This window comes from Oncorhynchus keta, chromosome 2 (genome assembly GCF_023373465.1).
Source record: "Oncorhynchus keta strain PuntledgeMale-10-30-2019 chromosome 2, Oket_V2, whole genome shotgun sequence".
Classification (NCBI taxonomy): Eukaryota; Metazoa; Chordata; class Actinopteri; order Salmoniformes; family Salmonidae; genus Oncorhynchus; species Oncorhynchus keta.
The window spans coordinates 10994633-11011941 of NC_068422.1; the positions used below are offsets into that span (position 1 = coordinate 10994633).

General features: G+C 47.0%; 1 protein-coding gene across 3 annotated transcripts in view; it reads left to right on the plus strand.

Annotated features, from left to right (window-relative positions):
* Window positions 1-17309, plus strand: part of LOC118373364 (fatty acid synthase-like) — a 66138-nt gene that overhangs the window by 30928 nt on the left and 17901 nt on the right. For all 3 annotated transcript variants that reach the window (XM_052471458.1, XM_052471452.1, XM_052471459.1), the window contains exons 15-38: window positions 533-648; window positions 938-1113; window positions 1214-1405; window positions 1607-1687; window positions 1876-2061; window positions 2234-2413; window positions 4628-4831; window positions 6576-6892; window positions 7510-7911; window positions 8107-8271; window positions 8345-8460; window positions 8653-8807; window positions 9018-9221; window positions 9327-9477; window positions 9909-10087; window positions 10191-10310; window positions 14051-14173; window positions 14275-14498; window positions 14747-14951; window positions 15296-15447; window positions 15562-15653; window positions 15890-16284; window positions 16433-16621; window positions 16698-16925. In XM_052471458.1, the coding sequence (XP_052327418.1) occupies window positions 533-648; window positions 938-1113; window positions 1214-1405; window positions 1607-1687; window positions 1876-2061; window positions 2234-2413; window positions 4628-4831; window positions 6576-6892; window positions 7510-7911; window positions 8107-8271; window positions 8345-8460; window positions 8653-8807; window positions 9018-9221; window positions 9327-9477; window positions 9909-10087; window positions 10191-10310; window positions 14051-14173; window positions 14275-14498; window positions 14747-14951; window positions 15296-15447; window positions 15562-15653; window positions 15890-16284; window positions 16433-16621; window positions 16698-16925 (4552 nt within the window). The remainder of the gene's footprint in view (window positions 1-532; window positions 649-937; window positions 1114-1213; window positions 1406-1606; window positions 1688-1875; window positions 2062-2233; window positions 2414-4627; window positions 4832-6575; window positions 6893-7509; window positions 7912-8106; window positions 8272-8344; window positions 8461-8652; window positions 8808-9017; window positions 9222-9326; window positions 9478-9908; window positions 10088-10190; window positions 10311-14050; window positions 14174-14274; window positions 14499-14746; window positions 14952-15295; window positions 15448-15561; window positions 15654-15889; window positions 16285-16432; window positions 16622-16697; window positions 16926-17309) is intronic.

Consider the following 17309-nt stretch of genomic DNA (forward strand, 5'->3'; position numbering starts at 1 on the left):
ACAATGACCCCAAGCATACTTCCGAAGTTATGGCTTAAGGACAACAAGGTCCAGGTATTGGAGTAGCCATCACAAAGCCCTGACTTCAAACCTATAGAAAATTTGTGGGCAGAACTGAAAAAGCGTGTGCGAGCAAGGAGGCCTACAGACTTGACTCAGTTACACCAGCTCTGTCAGAAGGAATGTATTGTGGGAAGCTTGTGGAAGGCTACCTGAAACGTTTGACCCAAGTTCAACAATTTAAAGGCAATGCTACCAAATACTAATTGAGTGTATGTAAACTTCTGACCCACTGGGCATGTGATGAAATAAATAAAAGCTGAAATAAATCATTATCTCTATTATTTTTCTGACATTCTTAAAATAAGGTGGTGATCCTAACTGACCTAAGACAGGTCATTTTTACTAGGATTAAATGTCAGGAATTGTGAAAAACTGAGTTTAAATGTATTTGGCTAAGGTGTATGTACACTTCCAACTTCAACTGAAGCTGTTGTGGTCATTACTCTGTGTGAAACTGCTCCCCCTGCAGGCGATCCTGAAGCGCAGCCTGAAGCCCACGTGTTCCATCCTGCCCTTGATGAGGAGAGGCCATGCCAACAACCTGGAGTTCTTCCTCTCTCACATCGGCAAGGTCTACATGAACGGGTCCGTCTGCTGACATGCCATGCCTCTAATGTCATCATTATGCAACTGATGCTGTTCTATTCTGAACCCAATTCAGCTTTATCTGGTGTTGTTTTAATAAAGACACCAGCTATGTTCCAATACTGCAAGATGGTATTCTGACCTTGCTTTGACATAATGTTCATCTCATAAACTCTGATGGTCCATAGTACAAGCCAAAACATGCATGTAAAATGTTTAGTTTTGAGTCCTAGAAAAGCTATACTTGCGTCAGATGCCTCAATACCAAGCATCTCTCCTTTGTGTCCAGGATCAACGTGGCCAGTAAGCAGCTGTACCCGCCTGTGGAGTACCCGGTGCCCGCGGGCACCCCTCTGATCTCCCCCCTGGTGCAGTGGGACCACGCCCAGACCTGGGATGTACCCAAGGCTGAGGACTTCCCTGCTGGTTCTGGAGGGTCCACCTCAGCTACCATCTATAACATTGGTGAGAGACATGCATACACCGACACAGAACACACACATACAAAATTGTACGTCCACACACACTCTATCGGACAATAAGAGTTGATCTCCTCTCCCCCTAGACATGAACCCAGAGTCTCCAGACTACTATATGATTGGCCACTGCATCGATGGGCGTGTCTTGTACCCGGCCACGGGTTACCTGGTGCTAGCCTGGAGGACCCTGGTGAGGAGCCTGGGAGTTGTCATGGAAACCACCCCTGTCAACTTTGAGGATGTCACCATCCACAGGGCCACCATCTTACCCAAGACTGGTGAGAGAGGGATGGAGAAGGGATGGATGAAGGCAGGGGAGGTATTCGATCATGGGTTGTCTGTTTGGGTTGTCAGTATTTTGCTGTGGTTCATTGCTGACCTTCAATGTGCACTCACCCGCTCCCTCTCTCTCTCCCTCTCCCCCACCCCCCCTCTCTCTCTCCCTTCTCGTCGCTCTTACTCCGTCTTCTCTCTGTCAGGTTCAGTCCAGTTGGAGGTGCGTGTCATGCCCGCCACCAGTCGGTTTGAGGTGTCTGAGAACGGCAACCTGGCTGTCAGTGGTATGTATACTCTACTCTCCTATACGCATCCAAGATAGATGTTTGATTTGTCAGGATGGTTTCTACATGCTCTGTTACATGGTAATAACTACTGTATACAAAGTCACTATGAACTCTACATGCATGCCTTCTCCTTGGTCCTCCACACGGTCTCTCACCTTATCCCATGCTCCTCGCTGTCTGTGCAGGCAAGGTGAGCATTCTGGAGGTCTCTGCTCTGGACTCATTTTGCTCTCAGATCGGTAAGCCTGTCGCCGGGGACGATGGTGACCCCGAACTGCGCCTGACGGCCCATGACATCTACAAGGAGCTCCGTCTCCGCGGTTACGACTATGGCAAGACCTTCCAGGGCATCCTGGAGTCCAACAATGCAGGTGTGTGTCTGTCAGAGAGAAAGACTCTGTGAACCTCTTTATGAAGTCTTATTTCCTATTGGGTGGCTACTAAGATGGGTCGTTTGTTGTAGTAAGTACTAGAAGTTGTTTTCCTCAGTCATTGGTTGATTCCCTCTGATCTTGCTCTATCCCTGTCTGTGATTGGATGTAGGTGACAGTGGGAAGCTGCAGTGGACCGGTAACTGGGTGACCTTCCTGGACACCATGCTGCAGATGATCGTGGTTGGCCTATCAGGACGCAGCCTTCGCCTACCCACGCGGATCCGCTCTGTGTGTGTGGACCCCAACATCCACCAGGAGAGGGTCACTGACTACGCAGAGGGGAAGAAAGGTGTGTAACAGCACACACTCCACTCAATATGAAGTATGTTTATTATTTCCTCTGACTGTTCCCTCTCCATCATCCCAATATGAAGTATGTTTATTATTTCCTCTGACTGTTCCCTCTCCATCATCCCAATATGAAGTATGTTTATTATTTCCTCTGACTGTTCCCTCTCCATCATCCCAATATGAAGTATGTTTATTATTTCCTGTGACTGTTCCCTCCATCATCCCAATATGAAGTATGTTTATTATTTCCTCTGACTGTTCCCTCTCCATCATCCCAATATGAAGTATGTTTATTATTTCCTCTGACTGTTCCCTCTCTCATCCCAATATGAAGTATGTTTATTATTTCCTCTGACTGTTCCCTCCATCATCCCAATATGAAGTATGTTTATTATTTCCTCAGACTGTTCCCTCTCCATCATCCCAATATGAAGTATGTTTATTATTTCCTCTGACTGTTCCCAATATGAAGTATGTTTATTATTTCCTCTGACTGTTCCCTCTCTCATCCCAATATGAAGTATGTTTATTATTTCCTCTGACTGTTCCCTCTCCATCATCCCAATATGAAGTATGTTTATTATTTCCTCTGACTGTTCCCTCTCCATCATCCCAATATGAAGTATGTTTATTATTTCCTCTGACTGTTCCCTCTCCATCATCCCAATATGAAGTATGTTTATTATTTCCTCTGACTGTTCCCTCTCCATCATCCCAATATGAAGTATGTTTATTATTTCCTCTGACTGTTCCCTCTCTCATCCCAATATGAAGTATGTTTATTATTTCCTCAGACTGTTCCCTCTCCATCATCCCAATATGAAGTATGTTTATTATTTCCTCTGACTGTTCCCTCTCCATCATCCCAATATGAAGTATGTTTATTATTTCCTCAGACTGTTCCCTCTCCATCATCCCAATATGAAGTATGTTTATTATTTCCTCTGACTGTTCCCTCTCTCATCCCAATATGAAGTATGTTTATTATTTCCTCTGACTGTTCCCTCTCTCATCCCAATATGAAGTATGTTTATTATTTCCTCTGACTGTTCCCTCTCCATCATCCCAATATGAAGTATGTTTATTATTTCCTCTGACTGTTCCCTCTCTCATCCCAATATGAAGTATGTTTATTATTTCCTCTGACTGTTCCCTCTCCATCATCCCAATATGAAGTATGTTTATTATTTCCTCTGACTGTTCCCTCTCTCATCCCAATATGAAGTATGTTTATTATTTCCTCTGACTGTTCCCTCTCCATCATCCCAATATGAAGTATGTTTATTATTTCCTCTGACTGTTCCCTCTCTCATCCCAATATGAAGTATGTTTATTATTTCCTCTGACTGTTCCCTCTCTCATCCCAATATGAAGTATGTTTATTATTTCCTCTGACTGTTCCCTCTCTCATCCCAATATGAAGTATGTTTATTATTTCCTCTGACTGTTCCCTCTCCATCATCCCAATATGAAGTATGTTTATTATTTCCTCTGACTGTTCCCTCTCTCATCCCAATATGAAGTATGTTTATTATTTCCTCTGACTGTTCCCTCTCCATCATCCCAATATGAAGTATGTTTATTATTTCCTCTGACTGTTCCCTCTCTCATCCCAATATGAAGTATGTTTATTATTTCCTCTGACTGTTCCCTCTCTCATCCCAATATGAAGTATGTTTATTATTTCCTCTGACTGTTCCCTCTCTCATCCCAATATGAAGTATGTTTATTATTTCCTCTGACTGTTCCCTCTCCATCATCCCAATATGAAGTATGTTTATTATTTCCTCTGACTGTTCCCTCTCTCATCCCAATATGAAGTATGTTTATTATTTCCTCTGACTGTTCCCTCTCCATCATCCCAATATGAAGTATGTTTATTATTTCCTCTGACTGTTCCCTCTCTCATCCCAATATGAAGTATGTTTATTATTTCCTCTGACTGTTCCCTCTCTCATCCCAATATGAAGTATGTTTATTATTTCCTCTGACTGTTCCCTCTCCATCATCCCAATATGAAGTATGTTTATTATTTCCTCTGACTGTTCCCTCTCTCATCCCAATATGAAGTATGTTTATTATTTCCTCTGACTGTTCCCTCTCTCATCCCAATATGAAGTATGTTTATTATTTCCTCTGACTGTTCCCTCTCCATCATCCCAATATGAAGTATGTTTATTATTTCCCCTGACTGTTCCCTCTCTCATCCCAGCGGTGGACGTCCACGTCAGCCGTTGCCTTGACAACATTGTGGCGGGCGGAGTCCAGATCTGCGGCCTGCACGCCACGGTAGCGCCACGTCGTCAGCAGCAACAGAGCCCGCCCACCCTGGAGGAATTTGTGTTTGTCCCCTACCTGGAGACAGAATGCCTGTCAGCCAATGACAAACTAGGAGACCAACTAAAGAACTGTAAAGGTTAGATGTCTACTTCCTGTTGCCTTTATCATCCCAACAGTGAGAAAATAATTTGACTTTCAGCTTCACTGTTTTAAAATATGTATTGCAACCCCTACCTATACAGCCCCTACCTATACAGCCCCTACCTATACAGCCCCTACCTATACAGCCCCTACCTATACAGCCCCTACCTATACAGCCCCTACCTATACAGCCCCTACCTATACAGCCCTTAGCTATACAGCCCCTACCTATACAGCCCCTACCTATACAGCCCCTACCTATACAGCCCTTAGCTATACAGCCCCTACCTATACAGCCCTTAGCTATACAGGTCCTGTCTATACAGCCCTTAGCTATACAGGTCCTGTCTATACAGCCCTTAGCTATACAGCCCCTACCTATACAGCCCCTACCTATACAGCCCCTACCTATACAGGTCCTGTCTATACAGCCCTTAGCTATACAGGTCCTGTCTATACAGCCCTTAGCTATACAGGTCCTGTCTATACAGCCCTTAGCTATACAGCCCTTAGCTATACAGCCCTTAGCTATACAGCCCTTAGCTATACAGCCCCTACCTATACAGCCCTTAGCTATACAGCCCTTAGCTATACAGCCCTTAGCTATACAGCCCCTACCTATACAGCCCTTAGCTATACAGCCCCTAGCTATACAGCCCCTACCTATACAGCCCCTACCTATACAGCCCCTACCTATACAGCCCCTACCTATACAGCCCCTACCTATACAGCCCCTACCTATACAGCCCCTACCTATACAGGTCCTGTCTATACAGGTCCTGTCTATACAGGTCCTGTCTATACAGGTCCTGTCTATACAGGTCCTGTCTATACAGGTCCTGTCTATACAGGTCCTGTCTATACAGGTCCTGTCTATACAGGTCCTGTCTATACAGGTCCTGTCTATACAGGTCCTGTCTATACAGGTCCTGTCTATACAGGTCCTGTCTATACAGGTCCTGTCTATACAGGTCCTGTCTATACAGCCCCTAGCTATACAGGTCCTGTCTATACAGCCCCTACCTATACAGGTCCTGTCTATACAGCCCCTGTCTATACAGCCCCTACCTATACAGGTCCTGTCTATACAGCCCCTACCTATACAGCCCTTAGCTATACAGGTCCTGTCTATACAGCCCCTACCTATACAGCCCTTAGCTATACAGGTCCTGTCTATACAGCCCTTAGCTATACAGGTCCTGTCTATACAGCCCTTAGCTATACAGGTCCTGTCTATACAGCCCTTAGCTATACAGGTCCTGTCTATACAGCCCTTAGCTATACAGGTCCTGTCTATACAGCCCTTAGCTATACAGGTCCTGTCTATACAGCCCTTAGCTATACAGGTCCTGTCTATACAGCCCTTAGCTATACAGGTCCTGTCTATACAGCCCTTAGCTATACAGGTCCTGTCTATACAGCCCTTAGCTATACAGGTCCTGTCTATACAGCCCTTAGCTATACAGGTCCTGTCTATACAGCCCTTAGCTATACAGGTCCTGTCTATACAGCCCTTAGCTATACAGGTCCTGTCTATACAGCCCTTAGCTATACAGGTCCTGTCTATACAGCCCGTAGCTATACAGGTCCTGTCTATACAGCCCGTAGCTATACAGGTCCTGTCTATACAGCCCGTAGCTATACAAATAATACAAAAAATAATCACAAAGGTTAAATACTGTCAATCTAAGTGGATTCCTTTTTAAAATGCATGTTCTGTGTTTCATGCATCTCTCCAGGTCTGATCCACAAGCTGCAGAAGAAGCTGGCTCCTCAGGGCGTCAAGCTCTCCATCCCTGGTCTAGAGGGGGTGTCTGGCCCTGCTGTACCCAGCCCAGAGCCCTCTGAGCCTGGCTTGCTGCGGCTGCTGTCTCTACTGTGCGGTCTGGAGCTGAACGGTAACCTGCGGTCAGAGCTGGAGCAGACTGTTGAGAAGGAGAGGGCTTGTCTCCTCCAGGACACCCTGCTACATGGCCTGCTGGACGGCCCAGCCCTCAGACACTGCCTGGACACAGCCCTGGAGAACTCTACCCCCGGGAAGATCAAAGTCCTGGAGGTGAGCTAGACTCGTGATACTCCAAAGCCTTTGTCTGGGGACGCGATAAAGAGATTTAACAAAAAGAAAGTGACAAAGAAAACATATTTGAATGAATCTTTAGTTCTTCTCCTAGGCCATCAGGCTCTCCTCTCTAACCCGGCTCTGTCTCTCCCCGTCAGGATCTCCTCTCTAACCCGGCTCTGTCTCTCCCTGTCAGGCTCTCCTCTCTAACCCGGCTCTGTCTCTCCCTGTCAGGCTCTCCTCTCTAACCCGGCTCTGTCTCTCCCCGTCAGGCTCTCCTCTCTAACCCGGCTCTGTCTCTCCCCGTCAGGCTCTCCTCTCTAACCCGGCTCTGTCTCTCCCCGTCAGGCTCTCCTCTCTAACCCGGCTCTGTCTCTCCCCGTCAGGCTCTCCTCTCTAACCCGGCTCTGTCTCTCCCCGTCAGGCTCTCCTCTCTAACCCGGCTCTGTCTCTCCCCGTCAGGCTCTCCTCTCTAACCCGGCTCTGTCTCTCCCCGTCAGGCTCTCCTCTCTAACCCGGCTCTGTCTCTGCCCGTCAGGCTCTCCTCTCTAACCCGGCTCTGTCTCTCCCCGTCAGGCTCTTCTCTCTAACCCGGCTCTGTCTCTCCCCGTCAGGCTCTCTCCAGCGACGGTCGTCTCTTCTCCCGCGCCGTGCCCCTCCTCAACATCCAGCCAATGCTCCGCCTTGACTATGTTGCCACGGCAATGACCCTCGACCTACTGACCCCCCATCAGACCACCCTGGACTCCCTGGGAGTCACAGCGGCACAGTGGGACCCCCACCAGGGCCCCGTGCCCGGGGGAGAAGTCGGAGGGGCTGACCTGGTGGTGTGTAATCACGCCTGGGGGCCCCTGGGTGTCAGGGCAGAGGTGGTGGTAGAGAACCTGGCCTCTGGGGCAAAAGAAGGGGGCTTTGTGATGCTCCACACCCTATTGAAGGGAGAAACTCTGGCGGAGACGGTGGCCTTCCTCACCTCCAAGGACAGCAAGACCAAACGTCAGAGACTGTTCTCGCAGGTCAGTCACACTGCAATGGACAACCGAAGTTCAGAACTATTCTTAGCCCTTAGCTACTCTTCAAGTATTATAGCAGGGCTCTCAGTTTCAGGCAGTATTTAGTGAGGATCCATAAACTGACCTGTGACTGTTCTCTCAGTGATGACCTGTTGTGATGTCTAATCCTGCAGCTGTTTTTCTCCTCCTATTCTCTAGGCTGAGTGGGAGAAGTTCTTCTCTGATGCGTCTCTCAAATTGGTGGCTGTTAGGAAGTCCTTCTATGGCTCTGCCCTATTCCTGTGTCGCCGTCGGTTACCCAGCAAACAGCCCATCTTCCTGCCTGTGGACAGCATGGACTACCAGTGGGTGGACACACTCAAGGTGAGGGAGTGTGTGTCTGTGTTAACTCCTTTTTAAGTGCTTATAAGCCTTTATAACTGTCTCTCCTCCCCAGGCGATGCTGGCTGAGCCCTCGGACTCTCCGGTCTGGCTGACTGCTACCCAGACCCACTCTGGGGTGGTGGGCATGGTCAACTGTCTACGCCAGGAGCCTGGTGGCAACCGCATACGGTGAGATAAAGCCTGGTTTGAAACAAGCCCTCACCCCTTCCCCTAGACTGTTGATCTGAAAGGATCGAATTGGTATTAGCAGCACAGTTGTGTACGCCTTAAAATCGTGTGTGTGTGTGTGTGTGTGAAAGGTAGTAGCTTGGCTGTGAATCACAGACTAAAGCTGTACCTCTCCTCTCTTTCCCCCCACAGGTGTGCATTTGTGTCCAACCTGCGTGAGTCCACTGTGGCGCCCACCCTGCAGCCTACCCATAGTTCCATGAGGTCTGTGCTGGAGGGAGACCTGTGTATGAACGTGTTCAGGGATGGACACTGGGGAATGTTCAGACACCAGCTCATCTCTCAGGGTACGACAACCACCCTGCCATGTCTCTTCTCTCTTGCTCTAGCAAGATCTCAAAAGTTGCACCCGTTGAGATATCTTGAGAGAATTCACACATTCAGTCATTACATAGGAGCTTGATGATATAATTATTCCCTAATGATAAATAGTAGAAGAGTTGATGTCAGACTAGCCCTAGGCTCAAGAATAGCAATCTTAACATCTCTCCTTTCAGATCTGAGTGAGGAGTTGACAGAGCAGGCGTACGTAAACGTGTTGACCCGCGGTGACCTCTCCTCCCTGCGTTGGATCGCCTCGCCCCTCCGTCATTTTGTGGCGAGCAGCCCCCACGTGCAGCTGTGTCGGGTCTACTACAGCTCCCTCAACTTCAGAGACATCATGCTGGCCACCGGGAAACTGCCACCGGACGCCATCCCAGGTACACACATCACTTTGGAGACAAACGCACAGGGACACTCCCGCACAGCCAGATTTACTCACACACAGACACCCACAACAACCTGACTACCCTCTCCCTCTGTAGGTGACCTGGCCCTGCAGCAGTGCATGTTGGGTATGGAGTTCTCAGGTCGTGACCCCAGTGGTAGGCGTGTGATGGGACTGTTGCCTGCTAAAGGCCTGGCCACTTGCGTCGACGCTGACACACGCTTCCTCTGGGACGTCCCAGACAGCTGGTGAGGCACTGGGATGATCCCAAAGGACACCCTATTCCCTATGCAGTGCACTTGAGTGGGAGTGGCAGGTAGCCTAGTGGTTAGAGCGTTGGCCTAGTAAACAAAAGTTTGCAAGATCGAATCCATGAGCTGACAAGGTAAAAATCTGTTGTTCTGCCCTGAACAGCCAGTTAACCCACTGTTCCAAGGCAGTCATTGAAAATAAGTTTTTTTCTTAACTTAACTGACTTGCCTAGTTAAATAAAGGTTAAAAAAGGAGCATTTTAAATCCTAATAAATAAGAGGGAACCTAATCCTAGATCAGCACTCCTATAATTTGGGAATACAGAGCCATAGAAAATCTGTGGTGTTCTGGGAACGGACTACCTATTTACTTGTGATGTCTAGCCTTATGACTAAGTTATCGTTAGTAACTTAAGGTTTCTCTCTAGGACCCTGGAGCAGGCTGCATCTGTGCCAGTGGTCTATTCTACAGCCTACTACTCGCTGGTGGTGCGTGGCAGGCTCCGCCCAGGCGAGAGTGTTCTCATCCACTCAGGGTCAGGGGGCGTTGGCCAGGCTGCCATCGCCATCGCACTCAGTCAGCACTGTAGGGTTTTCACTACTGTTGGTGAGTACCGGAGACCACACACACTCAGCCTGTTAGTGTCAGGATTGTCAGTGCATTTAGCCATAGATGTGTGTCTGTAACCTGTGCTTGTGTTCTGTCTCAGGTTCAGCAGAGAAGCGTGCCTACCTACAGGAGCGTTTCCCCCAGCTCACCACGGAGTCCTTCGCCAACTCTAGAGACGCCACCTTCGAACAGCACGTCCTGCTACACACACAGGGAAAAGGTCAGACACACGTTAGATATCAGCTCCTTTCCAAACTTGCCTCACACAAAACACTTCAACGATACACACCCAACATCACACTGAACTATTAAAATATGCAGTCATACCTTACACACTATGTTAAGCCATCAAATCCCTCCCTTCATCACAATCCTCACAATTACAATCCTCACAATCACTCATGCCCCATTTAGCAGACGCTTTTATCCAAAGTGCATACGTTTTACATATTGGTGGCCCTAGCGGGAATTGAACCCACAACCCTTGGCATTGCATACTCCATGCTCTACCGACTGAGCCACAAAGGACCACTTATTGGTCTTATTTATCCTGGATGTCTCTGTGTTTAGGAGTGAACATGGTATTGTGTATCCTGGATGTCTCTGTGTTTAGGAGTGAACATGGTGTTGTGTATCCTGGATGTCTCTGTGTTTAGTAGTGAACATGGTATTGTGTATCCTGGATGTCTCTGTGTTTAGGAGTGAACATGGTATTGTGTATCCTGGATGTCTCTGTGTTTAGTAGTGAACATGGTATTGTGTATCCTGGATGTCTCTGTTTAGTAGTGAACATGGTATTGTGTATCCTGGATGTCTCTGTGTTTAGGAGTGAACATGGTATTGTGTATCCTGGATGTCTCTGTGTTTAGTAGTGAACATGGTATTGTGTATCCTGGATGTCTCTGTGTTTAGTAGTGAACATGGTATTGTGTATCCTGGATGTCTCTGTGTTTAGGAGTGAACAGGGTATTGTGTATCCTGGATGTCTCTGTGTTTAGTAGTGAACATGGTATTGTGTATCCTGGATGTCTCTGTGTTTAGAAGTGAACATGGTATTGTGTATCCTGGATGTCTCTGTGTTTAGGAGTGAACATGGTATTGTGTATCCTGGATGTCTCTGTGTTTAGGAGTGAACATGGTATTGTGTATCCTGGATGTCTCTGTGTTTAGGAGTGAACATGGTATTGTGTATCCTGGATGTCTCTGTGTTTAGGAGTGAACAGGGTATTGTGTATCCTGGATGTCTCTGTGTTTAGGAGTGAACATGGTATTGTGTATCCTGGATGTCTCTGTGTTTAGGAGTGAACATGGTATTGTGTATCCTGGATGTCTCTGTGTTTAGGAGTGAACATGGTATTGTGTATCCTGGATGTCTCTGTGTTTAGAAGTGAACATGGTATTGTGTATCCTGGATGTCTCTGTGTTTAGGAGTGAACATGGTATTGTGTATCCTGGATGTCTCTGTGTTTAGGAGTGAACATGGTATTGTGTATCCTGGATGTCTCTGTGTTTAGGAGTGAACATGGTATTGTGTATCCTGGATGTCTCTGTTTAGAAGTGAACATGGTATTGTGTATCCTGGATGTCTCTGTTTAGGAGTGAACATGGTATTGTGTATCCTGGATGTCTCTGTGTTTAGGAGTGAACATGGTATTGTGTATCTTGGATGTCTCTGTGTTTAGGAGTGAACATGGTATTGTGTATCCTGGATGTATCTGTGTTTAGTAGTGAACATGGTATTGTGTATCCTGGATGTCTCTGTTTAGGAGTGAACAGGGTATTGTGTATCCTGGATGTCTCTGTGTTTAGTAGTGAACATGGTATTGTGTATCCTGGATGTCTCTGTGTTTAGAAGTGAACATGGTATTGTGTATCCTGGATGTCTCTGTGTTTAGGAGTGAACATGGTATTGTGTATCCTGGATGTCTCTGTGTTTAGGAGTGAACATGGTATTGTGTATCCTGGATGTCTCTGTGTTTAGTAGTGAACATGGTATTGTGTATCCTGGATGTCTCTGTGTTTAGGAGTGAACAGGGTATTGTGTATCCTGGATGTCTCTGTGTTTAGGAGTGAACATGGTATTGTGTATCCTGGATGTCTCTGTGTTTAGGAGTGAACATGGTATTGTGTATCCTGGATGTCTCTGTGTTTAGTAGTGAACATGGTATTGTGTATCCTGGATGTCTCTGTGTTTAGGAGTGAACATGGTATTGTGTATCCTGGATGTCTCTGTGTTTAGTAGTGAACATGGTATTGTGTATCCTGGATGTCTCTGTGTTTAGGAGTGAACATGGTATTGTGTATCCTGGATGTCTCTGTGTTTAGGAGTGAACATGGTATTGTGTATGCTGGATGTCTCTGTGTTTAGGAGTGAACATGGTATTGTGTATCCTGGATGTCTCTGTGTTTAGTAGTGAACATGGTATTGTGTATCCTGGATGTCTCTGTGTTTTAGTAGTGAACATGGTATTGTGTATCCTGGATGTCTCTGTGTTTAGGAGTGAACATGGTGTTGTGTATCCTGGATGTCTCTGTGTTTAGGAGTGAACATGGTGTTGTGTATCCTGGATGTCTCTGTGTTTAGGAGTGAACATGGTATTGTGTATCCTGGATGTCTCTGTGTTTAGGAGTGAACATGGTGTTGTGTATCCTGGATGTCTCTGTGTTTAGGAGTGAACATGGTATTGTGTATCCTGGATGTCTCTGTGTTTAGTAGTGAACATGGTATTGTGTATCCTGGATGTCTCTGTGTTTAGGAGTGAACATGGTATTGTGTATCCTGGATGTCTCTGTGTTTAGGAGTGAACATGGTATTGTGTATCCTGGATGTCTCTGTGTTTAGGAGTGAACATGGTATTGTGTATGCTGGATGTCTCTGTGTTTAGGAGTGAACATGGTATTGTGTATCCTGGATGTCTCTGTGTTTAGTAGTGAACATGGTATTGTGTATCCTGGATGTCTCTGTGTTTAGTAGTGAACATGGTGTTGTGTATCCTGGATGTCTCTGTGTTTAGGAGTGAACATGGTGTTGTGTATCCTGGATGTCTCTGTGTTTAGGAGTGAACATGGTGTTGTGTATCCTGGATGTCTCTGTGTTTAGGAGTGAACATGGTATTGTGTATCCTGGATGTCTCTGTGTTTAGGAGTGAACATGGTGTTGTGTATCCTGGATGTCTCTGTGTTTAGGAGTGAACATGGTATTGTGTATCCTGGATGTCTCTGTGTTTAGGAGTGAACATGGTATTGTGTATCCTGGATGTCTCTGTGTTTAGTAGTGAACATGGTATTGTGTATCCTGGATGTCTCTGTGTTTAGAAGTGAACATGGTATTGTGTATCCTGGATGTCTCTGTGTTTAGGAGTGAACATGGTATTGTGTATCCTGGATGTCTCTGTGTTTAGGAGTGAACATGGTATTGTGTATCCTGGATGTCTCTGTGTTTAGTAGTGAACATGGTATTGTGTATCCTGGATGTCTCTGTGTTTAGGAGTGAACATGGTGTTGTGTATCCTGGATGTCTCTGTGTTTAGGAGTGAACATGGTATTGTGTATCCTGGATGTCTCTGTGTTTAGTAGTGAACATGGTATTGTGTATCCTGGATGTCTCTGTGTTTAGGAGTGAACATGGTGTTGTGTATCCTGGATGTCTCTGTGTTTAGGAGTGAACATGGTATTGTGTATCCTGGATGTCTCTGTGTTTAGTAGTGAACATGGTGTTGTGTATCCTGGATGTCTCTGTGTTTAGGAGTGAACATGGTGTTGTGTATCCTGGATGTCTCTGTGTTTAGGAGTGAACATGGTATTGTGTATCCTGGATGTCTCTGTGTTTAGGAGTGAACATGGTATTGTGTATCCTGGATGTCTCTGTGTTTAGTAGTGAACATGGTATTGTGTATCCTGGATGTCTCTGTGTTTAGTAGTGAACATGGTGTTGTGTATCCTGGATGTCTCTGTGTTTAGGAGTGAACATGGTGTTAAACTCCCTGGCTGAGGAGAAACTGCAGGCCAGTCTTCGCTGTCTGGCCCGACACGGACGCTTCCTGGAGATCGGCAAATACGACCTGTCCAACAACTCCCCTCTGGGTCAGTACACTGCAACTGCTCTCTACATGGCAGCTGTTTTGTCCCCGACTCACTGTGCAACTGCATCTGATCTATCTGACATGCGTTCCTGTTTCCCTCAGGAATGGCTCTCTTCCTGAAGAACGTGGCGTTCCACGGAATCCTACTGGACGCCCTGTTTGAGGAAGGGAACCGGGAGTGGGAGGAGGTGTCCCAGCTGCTGAAGGAGGGCATTGTGGGAGGTGTAGTCAAGCCCCTGAGGACTACAGTGTTTGAGAGAGACCAGGTGGAGGAGGCCTTCAGATACATGGCCCAGGGAAAACACATCGGCAAAGTACAGCTGCAAGTCAGTGACTGAACTCGTTCCTTAGCTGCTTTTTCTTGTTCACAAAAAAGCTTTTTCCATTTCCTCACTTTCTCTTGTTTTTAAACATATTTTTCCTCTCCACACTACTTTGCTTACAACACTACTTTACAGACATATTACACGTTTATGATGCTGTTGTAACACAGTTATTTCCACTAATCACACTTGTCACTGTTTTTAATTCTAGTCTGATATATATTTGTGTTGTATCTGATGTCTTTCTCTAGGTGCGTTCTGAGGAGATGGGTAATGGTACCCAGGCGGTGGGCTCACCCCTCTCCCTCCCCGCCATCTGCCGTACCTTCTGCCCCGCCTCCCACTCTTACATCATCACCGGGGGACTGGGTGGCTTCGGGCTGGAGCTCGCCCATTGGCTGACGGAGAGGGGCGCCCGCAAACTGGTGCTCACCTCCAGATCGGGCATCCGCAACGGTAAGAGAGAGACAGGTTGTGTGTTGTTCTGTAAAGCCAAGCCACTGTGCTAGGCAAGTCCGTTAAGAACAAATTCTTATTTTACAATGACGGCCTACCAGAGAACAGTGGGTTAACTGCCTTGTTCAGGGGCAGAACAACAGATTTTTACCTTGTCAGCTCAGGGATTCGATACAGTAACCTTTTGGTTACTGGCCCAACGCTCTAACTACTAGGCTACCTAGTCGGCACCCTCCACTTGTCTAGGTGGAGGGGCCGTTAGCTACACGCAGAAGTTAGCTACACGCTGCTGATTTGTTAGTGACAGTTCAGTCACCTTTGTCATTGTCGGTTCATGTTGCTAGGTTACCAGGCCAAGCGTGTGCGTGAGTGGCAGGGGATGGGCGTGCAGGTGCTGGTGTCCACCAGTGACGTCAGCACCCAGGAGGGGGCAGAGCAACTCATTAACGAGGCCTACAGGTTGGGGCCTGTGGGAGGAGTCTTTCACCTTGCCATGGTAACGACCCCCTCCTACCTGTACACTGTTCTCACCTGTCTTAACCTGTCTCCTTCACCTGTTCCTGTTTCACCTGTCTCATCTCTCTCTCTAACCTGTCTGTGTGTGTACCAGGTGTTGAAGGATGGTATGCTAGAGAATCTGACTCCTCAGCTGTTCCTGGATGTCAACAAACCCAAATACAACGGCACCCTCCACCTAGACAAGTGAGATGACATTCTCCAGCCTAATATAGTGCTATCCTCAACCTTGGCTCTGCCTCGCTTCCCTCAGAAGAGAGTCAAATTAGTTTGTTTTGGATTTCACCTTAAATTCAAACCAATGGTTGAAAAACAAAAATAATATATATTTTAGAGCAAGAAATATTTGAGACTCAAGAACCCACGTTATCAAATTGTGGAGACAAAAATGAATATCTCATATTCTTATTTTTTCTCCTCAGTGTGACCAGAAAGATGTGTCCAGACCTCAGTTACTTCGTAGCCTTCTCCTCTGTGAGCTGCGGCCGCGGCAACGCCGGCCAGAGTAACTATGGTTACGCTAACTCCGCCATGGAGCGCGTGTGTGAGCAGCGGCTCCACGACGGCCTGCCTGGATTGGCTGTCCAGTGGGGCGCCATTGGTGACGTGGGCGTTGTCCTGGAGACCATGGGCGGTAATGACGTGGTAGTGGGTGGAACTCTCCCGCAGCGCATCACTTCCTGTTTGGAGGTGCTGGACCGCTTCCTGTGCGAGAGTCGTCCGGTGATGTCGAGCTTCGTGCTGGCAGAGAGGAGCGTGGTGAAGAGCGAAGGAACCGGACAGAGAGACCTGGTGGAGGCTGTTGCTCATATACTGGGTAAGAGAGGTTCCATTCTGGTTCCATTCAGGTATTCCAGAAGTCATGCTGGCGCCCCATTGGTGGCCAGTATTTTGCATCCCTAATTTGGTATGTATTCGTGATGTGTGTTTGATGTGTAACTTCTCACCCTCCCTCCCTCTCTCAGGTGTACGTGATGTCAGCAGCCTGAACGCTGACGCCTCATTGGCTGATCTGGGTCTGGACTCTCTTATGGGCGTGGAAGTGCGTCAGACACTGGAGCGCGACTACGACATTGTCATGGCAATGAGGGAGATCCGACAGCTCACCATCAACAAGCTCAGAGAGCTGTCTAGCCAACCGGCAGGAACAGCAGGTGTGTGTGTGTTGTGTGTTTGTGTGTGTTTCTTGGGCTCATGTCTCTCGCTCTCTTTCTCTCTCTCTCACTCTAGAGTCTCGTCAGTCTCCAGTGAAGAAGGGAGGAGTGCGTTCTCTGTTGGAGTCAGACCTCAGTTTGATGCTGGTCAACCCAGACAGCCCCACGGTCTCACGTCTCAACGAGGTGCAGAGTGTTGAGCGCCCGCTGTTCCTGGTCCACCCTATAGAGGGCTCCATCGTTGCCTTCCGAACGCTCACCGCCAAGCTCAGTGTTCCCTGCTACGGCCTGCAGTGCACTAAAGGTACACATGAAGACATATACAGACACGCGCACACAAGTGCCTTGCAAAAGTATTCATTCCCTTGGTGTGTTTCCTAAGGCTAATAGGAGTTGGTGTGATCCATCGACAAAATGTTTTTTTTAAAGGACAGAAAATGTCTTGCAACCTGTAATTTAAATGGATTTGATTTGGATTTCATGTAATGGACATACACAAAATATTCCAAATTGGTGAAGTGAAATGAAAAAATAACTTGTTTCAAAATATTAAAAAGGGAAAAGTGGTGCGTGCATAATTATTCACCCCTTTGCTGTGAAGCTCCTAAATAAGATCTGGTGCAGCCAATTACCTTCAGAAGTCACATAATTAGTTGGATTGCACACAGGTGGACTTTATTTAAGTGTC